Here is a 10726-nt window from a genome sequence, read left to right on the forward strand (position 1 = left end):
GTCCCCCTCCTGCAGCCCTCCAGTGACGCTCCACACGTCCGCCTCCTGCAGCCCCCCCAGTGACTCCACACGTCCCCCTCCTACAGCCCCCAGTGACACAGTGCATGGTCTGGCTCCCTACCACAAGTGGCGGTGGTTACTGCTGGGTGTGGTTTACATTGCTGTTCTGAGTGAGTGCTTAAACGTCTACTCATAGCATTCTTGGTCTTCACTTGTGATGAGGAAGGTGTGAACACGCGAACCCCACAGGCCCATAGCTCACGGGCCAACTCAGTGCAAAGTCTGAACCACCCCTGCCAGTGAACATGGGGACTTGGGCTGGTGTCATGGTGAGAACGCAACAGTGGGAACCACAACAGATCATGCGGCTGCGTCCAAACCGCCTGGGAGGACTCCTGGGTGCTGGGTGAGTGAAGCCAGGAGGGGTAGGTGGAGACGCCAGGCCCCACCAGTCAGGTACCCGAGGTGCCCCCTTGCATCACCCACCAGCTGCCCCCACCCACCGTACCAGGGTCCCACCAGACTGCTCGCCCTCACAGGCTTGTGGACATGCCCAGGAGGCCGCGCAGTCACACGGCCCGTGCTGGAGCACGCTTTGCAGCACCCCCTCGGCCCAGGGCTGTTTTCCGGCTGCACGCACTTCTGGGCCAGAGAACACAGACCAACCACTAGAAACAGCTCCCCCGGGGCCACAGCCCTGCTCTGGGGCAAGGCAGGTGGACACCTGGGACTTCCAGGGTTCCATGTGGGGCTCCGTCCTCATTCTGGTGGGCTCCGCATGCCCTCCGTGCCCCTTAGACACTTTCCAGCAGAAACAGCAGACGCCACGGACAGGACGGACCACAGCTGTGCTCTGCCGCCAAGCATGCAGGAAACCCTCCCAGAGGATGCCTGTCCTCGCCCAGAGCGCACTGGGGGCCGGGTGGCAGCAATCGGGCCCAATGCCCACACAGCCCAGGTCCCTGGACTTCATCTGAGGCAGTGCCTCCTCCACAAGGTCGCAGAGAGACCGGCCAGCTTCGCTCTGCCGCAGACGCCAGGAACCCCTACCAACCTGACATCTCTTAATATGGGCTCGGCTTCCACGACCATGAATTCGACTTTTCAAAGCTTTTTATCTTCAGGATCCCCAGGCAGAACCGCGTCCTGTCTCGGAGCCTCATCCCACGTCCTTAATTGTCTCGAGCCAAAGCGCTCAGGCTTCTGATCCACGGCAATCACTGAAGCCTGCGTCGGGGTCAAAGTCTTACTAAAAATCAAACACAAGAGACACATTAAAACGCCATCAAAGGTCCGACCAGAACTCACAGACTCCAGGAAACGCCACAGACGTGGACCTCGCTGCAGCTGCCACACCCAGGGCTGCTGGCTGGGACCTACCTGGACTCAGGGGCCTGCTGTCAGCCAGGGGCCCTGGCTCCCGCCAAACATGTGAGGGGCACTCACCCCGAGGTGGCAGTGCCAGGCCCGAGACCGGGCTCCAGTGGCCCCTATGTCACCTCTTGGGAACCGCCCCCCAGGGCTAAGGCCACCCCCACAGGCTCTAGCTGCACCCAGATGTCCCCAGTGTCCAAGAACCAGGGGACGGAGGACAGGACAGAGGGTGCGTGCTGTGGGCAGGGAAACTGAGGAAGGCTCTGCCTACTGTTCTGGAAGCTTCTATCTCATGTGGCCAATTCCCAGGAGCCACCGGGAAAGGTGCTGCCGGGTTTTCAGCATCCAGCCTGCCACTGCCTGCCCTGGGCCATGCCGTCTCCACCTCTGACCCTCGGAGCACCCCAGCGACGCTCCCTTGATTGTCCCGAAAGCACTGCTCAGCTCTTCCTGACTGCTAGGCCAGGGCCTGGCAGGAAGCTGAGGGCACGGACCTTGATGGCCAAATGCACAGCGGCGGGGGGGCACCTGAGGGGCCAAGCCTTCCAGGCACGCAGCCCTGGGATGTACAGGGAGCTGGGAGTGCCCATATCACCCAGCCCTGGGGAGGGTGTCACTGAGCCGCCCACATCCGGCCCCTGCTCTGGCATGAAGACACCACACAGGGGCTGACCCCAAGGTGCAGCTGATGTCTGGCGGACCAGGCCAGAAGCCGGCCACCAGCCGCAGTGTGCAGGCACAGGCAGAGGCGACTGCCTGCCAGGCCAAGAGGTGCTGCTCAGCCCGGCCTAAGACCCTGGGGGTGCGCTGGGAGGCCGCCCCTGCGAGACGCCTTACAGACGAGTCTCCGCCCCTCACTTCCCTCTGCAGGATTCAAGCACACATGCCGACCGTCTCCAGCCTCCAGAGACACCAATGCATGCGGCGCAGCCCCACACACGAACACACCTCCCATCCAGGGTCCCTGACGCCACTCTTCATGGCAGGCGCTACGTGGGGCTCCCCTATGGAGGACCCTAGAGCAACACGGTGGAGTGGGATCCCCCTGCCTGAGCCTGGGCCCCCGACAACCTGTGCTGGGCCTCGACAGCGGGGTCCCCCCCCTCCAACCCCCCCACCCCTGCCCCCACCCACTGCACCTGGATCCTGCGTAAAAACAGAAACTAAAAGGACAGGAGAAAACAGCCTCAATGTCACACCTCCACCACAAGCCAGCCTGGCCAGGGGACAAGGCGCCGCGCCATCCATGCCCAGCCAAACGCATCAATACCGGCAGACACTCATCAATACTGCCCATGGCGGCCCGGTACCGGCTGCTACTCCTCGAGACCGGCCAATACTCATCAATACTGCCCATGGTAACACGGCGCCAGCTGCTGCTCCTGGAGGCTCCTAGGTACCCCTCAATGCTACTCAGTGCTTGTCAGAACCGCCCAGTACTTGCCCACACCTGTGGCTCCAAGGAGGAAGCAGATATGGGAAGGCCACCTTGGCCCTCCTGAAGGACCCTGCAGTGAGGAGGCATGGGCTCCCAAACTAAGGGACCTGTGACAGGGCTCCTGTGGCCCTCTGCTCCCCGGGCTGGCCCTGCCAGTGCTGAGGGGCTGCACCCTGTGCCACAGGGACCTCCTGCGGCTCCTTGTTCCAAGGCTGCCCCGGTTCAGGACAGACACCTGAGGGACAGGACCTGGTTTTCCTCCAGGGGCCTCTGTCTTGAAACAGCCCTGGGGTGAGACTGTCCTTAACTTTGGGGGAGGTCTGCCCACCCTCTGCCCTACCCTGGGACCACGGTGCACCCACAAAGCAGCCCCCTGCCAGGCCGAACCTCCCGCACTGACACCCAGCGTCCGAGTCCCGGAGCTCCCACCAGGTGCGATGTCGGGAGGCCCTGGGTACCTCATGCCAGGGAGCTGGCCTCCCAACAGCCCTCCTAGCTGGCCATTTGGGAGTCAAGGGCTCCAGGTCTATATCTCCGTCACACGCTCCGAGATGAAGGCACACAGCTCCCAGAGGGGCCTGCACCATCCAAACCCAGGACCCACACTGCTTTTCCTTATTAAAAATTCACGGCCACACATGGCTCTCAGCTCCACAACACGAGGACAGTCTCCAGGTTCGCATCCTGCAGATGCTGGGGCCTCCTTCGACTTAACCTCACATTGTAAGAAAGCCCTCAACAGACCCACAGGGGAAACTGAGTGTGGGGCGCACCCGAAGCTTGTGCTAGCTTTCTCACTTTCCTGCAAATTTCAGGCTATTCTAACATAAAAATTTCTTTTAAAGAAGACGAGGTTGACGTGAGGGGCAACAGCCCCCAGGGTCTCCGGAGGCATCAAGTCCCAGGAGGCTGCACAGTGGGACTTGATGCCTCTGGAGAGGATGACCCCAGGGCCTCCAGACCATGTGCCAAAGCCATCTCTGGACGCATCACCAGCTGCCTGCCGGATCCTCCCTCCTGTTGGCCACACCTGCCCACTCGGCCCTAACTCACGTGTGTGCTGGGCATCGGTCCACTCTGGAGAGAGACCAGGGTAGCCCCTTGCACTCCGGGGGTCACCAGAGGCTGGGACCTGTCCCCCCCCCCCCCAGAAAGCCACAGAAGGTCTCTGGGCTTTGGGTTTGCAGGAAGTCCCAGGAGACTCCAAGATGTGCCAGAACCAAGCAGCTGCTTGGGGTCATCTCCAGCCCAGGCTGCGCCAGTCCCCTCAGGTAGGACTTGGGGGTTGGGAGTCCTCTGCTGGTTCCTATCTCCTCCTAGAGCTCTGATGAGATGTCAGACTCAGCTGTCCAAACGCACCACGACAGCACTGTTCCTTCCCCAGCCTCAGTGCCTGGCCCCATCCCGGCCTGCTCGGACACAGCCTCGGCAGCCACCGACCCTCCAAGTCCCTCCACAGGTCAGCCCTGCTGGGCCAAGTCCCCAGGGCCAGTCCCCTGCCGTCCCCCACGGCCTCTACCAGAATACGAGTCCCGAAGGCCCTTCCTCACCAACCCCATCTTCTTCCCCCTCCCCACAGCAGCCACTAAAGCTGCTGCCCAGGAAGGCGTTCCCCAACCTCCGGAAGGGCACCCTTGGGCTGGCAGTCTCACCAGCCCTTACCCTGCCTTCTCCCCATAAGCCCTGATGACTCTGGGTAAAAGTCCGGCACTGCCCCCAGGGGCCTTCTCGTGACAAAGCTGTCCTGCCATGAGTCCCCTGGCACAGCCACCTGGGCATTGGTGAGACGCCTCCTTTGGCTGTCCAGGCTGAGCTGCCCAGACAGGGGCTGACAGTGATGAAGGCTGCGCACAGCCTGACCCAGAGCCCTCCAGCCCCGAGATGCAGCCACCTGATGCCCCAAGGGAACTGAGTCCCTGCCTGTAATAACAGAGAAGGCCAGTCCCCCAAGAGGAAGCCCCACAGCAGCATGGGGCCACCAGAACTTCCCTCAGACAGACACCGCCGGCCACCCATGGGCCGACGCGGCACCTCCGACGACAGCACCCTGTGAGCCAGGGAGCCACGGCGCTCCACAGGGCCTGTGGGGCCACGCTGCAGCTCAGAGAACACAGAGTAGGAGCTGTAATCAAAGGCACGGGTTTGCCACCAAGACTCCTCTCCAGGACTTCGTGGATTCACACGTTCCCACGTTTGTTCAGCGAGCACATGCAGACGCCTTGTGAGCTCCAGGATCCCCCAGAACGCCACCTTCCCAGCTCCTACCACGTGTGGGGTAGCTGGGCTACCCCCTTCCTGGCCCTCCCAACAGGACATTCTACACACGATACTGCTTGAGAGGCAGTCTCGGATGCCTCAGCCTCATGCCAGCCAGGCAGACAGGGCAGCCTAGCAGCCCGCACACCACAGAGGGGCAGCAGGCCAGGGCAGCACGGGCCCCATCAGGCCTGGGGAGTTGATGGCGGTGCCAGGGGAGGGTGAGGAAGGGGCCTGGTCCCACCACCACCCACGCCTCTCAGGGCCACAGCCCCAATGCCTCCCCATCCAAACCAACCCTGGACCTACTGGGCTTCCCGCGGACCATCCTCACTCTCCTTCAACACACACAAGCTGGCACCGCCTGGGGCCACCCAGAGGGACAACTCAAAGTCAGTGTATGGCTTGACAAAGAACCATCTAAGAGATTTCCGGATTCACAGAAAAAAACAAACATTTCCTCATGGAAGATACCACATTAAGTGTGTGGTTGGAAAGACTGCTGTAAGAGACAGTCAAGTAACACAGGTGGCACCTTGTAGGTTACCCCAACCCAGTGGGGGGGGGGAGCAGCAGTGGGCTCTGGCCACTGCAGCAGACAATGGAGGACCCGGGGGACCAGATGCTCCCAGCACAGAGTTTTTGCCCACCAGAGGACCCCGGCGCTCTGACCAGGCGCTGATCAGTGTTCCCTCGGGCGACGCAGTTCAACCACAGAACCCATACAGCAACCCCTGCAGCCTCCACCACCTCCTGGCCACCCCGGGCCCTGAGCCAGGCCTCATCAGCACCCCATCAGCACCACCTGCACGGAGCCCTCTCCAGCCCCGAGTGGAGTGGAAAACAAGTTCTTCTGGAAGGAGAGTCACCCGAGGTAAACACCTCACAGGGCACACGCTCTGACCTGGGCACTGCATGGGGAATGCCAGGGCACAGCTGGGCACAGAGCACTGCAGGAAGCCTTCTCAGCAAGACTCGTGGTGCCAGCCGCACACCTCTTGGCTCTGGGATGGCACTGTCAGCTCAGGCCAGGTCACACTCTGGGAGTGCTGGCCACAGGAAGTTGAAAAGGCAAGCGACAGTCAGGGGAGAAAAACCAGAAAAACTTCCAGGCTGGTGGGGAGCCCGGTGTGGCTGGACGCCACCTCTGAGCCCCAAGGAAGTGAGAGGGCTTCTCCAGCCTGAGCCTGTTTCCTGGACAGCGGCGCTGCTTCTGCCCAGGGTTCCCCAGCAAAGATTTACTCGCAGAGTGGCTGTGAGTAGTGGCTGTCTGCTGGATAACCGAACCTTACACTACACATGTCCAAAGAGTGGTGGCTCCTGACCCTGGGGGAGGTGGGCAGGGCCAGCCTGGCGGGGGCGGCTCAAGCCCACCGGACTGGGCCCAGGCTCAGCCCACTCAGCAGAGGGACAGGACCAGCCCCGGGCCAAGCCTCCTCTCCCCCACTGCCGTATCCTCAGGTTAATGACAAATGTGTAGAAGGGAAGATCCCACTTACTGACATCCCCAACCATACGTCCACCTCTCAGAACTAATCACTGTCCTCGTCAAAGTTGACAGGATGAAGTGCACGTTAGGGACATGGCAGACACCCCAAAAATGGCCGGGCAGGCAGACGAGGCACCATCAGGAGTGACCAGATGTGGCCCCCAGTGCATGTCCCTTCCAGAGCTCTGCAGACGACTCACAGACAGAAGCAGGTGCTCAAAGATGGGTGACAGAACCACACAGAGCAAAAGGCGTCTCCGGAGCCGACAGCACCAACCAGGAGCCAAGCCCAGATCCCAAAAAGAGATGGCCAAGCCTGGGCCAGCAGGGGAGACCCGGGAGGCCTGGTGCTGAGGCCCAGGGCAGAGCCACGCCCAACAAAGTTCCAGGACAGAGAAAGGGGTCCCACAAACCGCAGCTGTCATCCTCAGCTCCCACGGTGCTGCCCCAACACTGCCCCAAGTCACAGCTGGAGACGCAGCCGCGCAGAGGCCACCCGCTGGCCGGGAAAGGCCGGGACGGCCGAGGTCACTGCGCTAGCTCAGGGGGACAGCCGTGGTGAGGCCCAGCCGCCAGCGCCTTTTTTTCCCTGAGGAACGTGCACTCCTTGCCGAGCTCCTTCACACACGGTGGAGAGGACTCGGGGGGTTCGGGCTCCACGGAGCTCCACGGAGCACCCTGCGCACCCGCCGCCTCGGCCAGACTCCCGGCCCTGTAACCCCGGCTCTCAGGGTTTCACCTCCCAACTCGGAGCACCGGGAACAGCGAGACCGCCCTTCCTTTTCCCCACTAGAAGGGACTCTGGCCCCGGCCCGGCTTCTAGACACCGGCGCCCTTGGAGGCCGCTCCCGGGCAGAGAACGCTCCAGCCTCGGCCCGGGGCTCAGGCGCACTGGCTCTGCCTTTGCAGCCGAGTCGAAGGTGGGGACAGAGGCTCCGCGGAACGGCCCGGGACGGCCCAAAACGCGGGCACTGCAAGATGGCGATGCCCACGGGCCCGGCGCCGGCCCAAGCTCGCTGCTTCCGCAGCCCGCGGGGAAGGCGCCCCAGGACCAGGGCGGCACCAGGCCCGAGGAGGCGAGGGCGCCGGGCCGGTCGGGGACTTCGCGGGGACGGAGACCCCCGGGCCCTCCCGCGTCACCGCCGGGGACTGCGCTTTGGGCACCGTCTGAGGGCGGCGGCCTCCTCCGCGGTCAGACCCGGTGCCGGGCCCCGTCCCCTTCCCCCACAGCGCGCCAGCCCCCGGGCGGGCGGGGCGCGCTCCCGCGAGTGGCCCCGGGAGCGCGCGCCCCAGGACGTCCCGAGCTGCGCAGGGCGCACCCCACACCTCGGCCCCGCAGGCCCAGCCGCGGGGTCACGACCGGGGACTGGGTCGCGGCCGGGGATCGGGACTTAGGGGGCCGTCCCGGGACCCGTGGGGCTGGGGCCAGTGGAGCCGGGGATCCGGCGGGGCAGCCAAGAGGCCCGCAGGCCCCTTTGTGTCACCTGCGCGGGCCGCGGGCGGGGCGGGCGGACGACGGCGCTCGCGCACGCGCACCGGCACGCTGCAATCCGCGCATGCGCACCACCCCACCCGCGGTCCCGCCCCGGGTCGCGGCTACGCGCGGGCGCTGACGCGCACGCGCACTCGCACACAAAGCCGGCGGTCTGCGGGCGCGCGCACAACCCGCCCCCGCGCCCCCCGCCCCCCGCCCGCGCGGCCTCCGCCCCGCCCCGCCCCCGCCCGCGGCCGGAAACGCGCGCGCGCGCGGCCTTACCCAGCGGCAGGCCCTTGTTGAGCAAGTGCGAGCTGCCCATCGAGAGGCGCGGGCGGCCGCGGGCCCCGACCACTCCGGCGCGCTCCGCCGCCGCGAGCCCGGCGCTTGGGGCGGCCTCGGCGCCGTCCGCTGCTCTGCCCGCCCGCCTGCGCCTGGCCGCCGCCGTGCCGAGTCTCCGCCGCGCCGCTGAGCCGCGCTCGGACGACCGCGCGGGCGGGGACACGGCGGCGCGCGCGGGCGGGGCCTCGCGGTTGGTCTCCTGGTTCCCGGCGCGGGCGGCGGGCGGACTCACGCGGGCGGCTCAGGGCCCGCCCGGCCGGGGCGCGGCCGCGGGACTGGGCGGGGCGGGAGCCCGGCGGGAAGCCGGTCGGGTTGTAGCCTGGCGGAGCCCCGGGGCGCGGAGTTCCGTTCGTTCTAAGCCGCCCGTCCCCGAGGAAGACGGGCAGCGTCGGGCGGGACTCACCGCCGCAGGCGGGCGCGCCGTCCGCCCCGAGGCCCCTGCCGGGCCCGGAAGCCGAGGCAGGGCCGCCCACGTCAGCGCCCTGCGCGGCCCGAACGTAAATGGCGCTGCCCCGCGCCGCGGCCGCCTCCCGCGTTCGCGCCTCGCCGTGCGCTCCCGGGCAGCCTGTCCTTGCGGTCCCGCTCTTTCCGCTGCTGTCCGGGGTCACCGAGGCCGCGGGACCCCGTCGCCTCCACCCGGGCCCTGAATTTACCGTCCAGAGCCGGCCGCACTCGGGGCCCGGGGGGAGAAGCGCGCTCGCCCCGGTGCCTCCCCCGCCTGGGGGCCCCGACTCCGGGAGGGGCCGCGTCCTGCCAGGCCCGGGAGGCACAGGGCTGGAGAACCCGCTCCCCGACCCCGTTTTTCTTTAACAAGAGTGGGGTGTGTAGCCAACCAACGTGCCGGCAGCTCAGCTCCTCTTTCCCGTTAGGGATTAATACCAAAGCCCTGCCCGCTGCAGGAGACCCCCGCCCGGGCCTGCTCCCCCGGGGCTGCCTCTGCAGACTCTCCAAGGGGCCCGGGGATAGTCCTCACGCCCGAGTGGACTTCCCTCCGCCCCGTGGGGAGGGCTCTGCGCGGGGCTGCTCAGCACTCTGAAGGGTTTGGGTAGTTGCATAATTTCAGATACAACGCTACGGATCCTGAATGAGGCAGACTCCTCTCCGCCAGAAGCGCCTGCTGCGGTTCCTGAAAACACGTCCTGGGCTGGCCTGAGAAGCTCAAGTTTCCCCTTCGAGGGTTGGGAGGACCTCAGACCCCGCTGGCAGCGCTGGGGCCCTCAGCCAGGCCTGCCCTGCGGGCCACTTCTGTTCTCTCTCAGAGGCGGGCTGCGGAGCTGTGGCCTGGAGGAAGCCTGGCAGGTGGCACCAGAGCTTTGGAGGAGGGGGGGGCTCTGCCGGGGAAGCCCAGTGGGAGTCATGAAGGAGGGAACATGTGTGGAGCCCTTGTAGGGGTAGGGGCAGTCCTGCAGAGATCTAAGAAAAGAATATTCCAGAAAAGTGAGCAGCAACTTCCAAGGCTAGGCATGGGTGCAGGGGACAAGGGGCTGCAGCTGGAGGGACCCAGGTGAGGCTGCCGGGAGGGGACAGTGTGGTTGGTAGGACCTCGCTGGGCTTTCCTGTCCGCTGGGCATGGACCGGCAGCCCAGGAGTGTAGGGCACTTTGGAAGCTAGATGTAGGGCTGAGTGCCCCACAGGGTCGTCGGGTGAGCCTTATGCTGTGCACAGGATCCGAGAAATAAAGAGACAGGAGGACACAGAAGTACAAGAAAAACGCAGCTGGGCTCGGGGGTCCACGCCACCTATAAGCGGAGTCAGGAGAGGCCCCAAATGTGCAGAAGCATGAGTATTTATTGTGCATAGGTTAGGGGGCAGGGCAGTGAGTGAAATTATCTTTAAAGATAGTGATAGGGTCGTGAGCAATAAAACATAGGATCCACCCCCATTAGGTCACCTAGGCCAGGTGGTGGACAGTGCACAGCAAGGGGCCCGTTCCCATGAAGGCAAGAGCCGTGTGCAGTGAGGGGTCCACCCCCATTAGGTCACCGAGGCTTGAAGGTGGGCGGTGTGCGATACTTCTATCTATGGGAAAACTACTTCTAAGAAGATTTATGGGAGGATGCTTTAAGTCACATAGCAGTGACAGAGCTGTCAAGGTTACCGCCACCTTCTGGCAGCTTCCAATGGGTTCTATGGGAAGATGCTTTTTGAGCAGCACAGCAGCAAGAGCTGATAGAGTTCACAGTCACCAAGGTGGATTGCCGTTCTGAGGGCGGACTTCCACAAGAACTGGAGCGAGGTCATGCTCTGCACTGTGTCCACTCTAGGCATTCCTCCGATTATGAACTAAGATATAATCATAGGTATATATATAGGGAAATATTTTAGGCACTCATACTATCAACTATTATATCAC

General features: G+C 64.3%; 1 protein-coding gene across 8 annotated transcripts in view; it reads right to left on the reverse strand.

Moving 5' to 3' along the window:
• The window catches only part of CTBP1 (C-terminal binding protein 1), a 34178-nt gene extending 24895 nt beyond the window's left edge, over positions 1–9283 (reverse strand). For 2 of the 8 annotated variants that reach the window (XM_032253907.1, XM_032253903.1), the window contains exons 1-2: positions 8314–8523; positions 1055–1249 (exon numbers count right to left, since the gene is read on the reverse strand). In XM_032253907.1, coding sequence (XP_032109798.1) covers positions 1055–1061 — 7 coding nt within the window. In that variant the 5' untranslated portion in view covers positions 1062–1249; positions 8314–8523. Of the gene's footprint in view, positions 1–1054; positions 1250–1380; positions 2306–8041; positions 8115–8313; positions 8524–9026 lie in introns of those variants that run through there. The other 6 variants (XM_032253908.1, XM_032253904.1, XM_032253902.1 and 3 more) reach the window with 4 other exon arrangements.
• Positions 9284–10726: the final 1443 nt, after the last annotated feature.

Source organism: Sapajus apella, unplaced genomic scaffold (assembly GCF_009761245.1).
Source record: "Sapajus apella isolate SASKATOON/1434 unplaced genomic scaffold, GSC_monkey_1.0 scaffold85, whole genome shotgun sequence".
In the NCBI taxonomy this organism is placed as follows: Eukaryota; Metazoa; Chordata; class Mammalia; order Primates; family Cebidae; genus Sapajus; species Sapajus apella.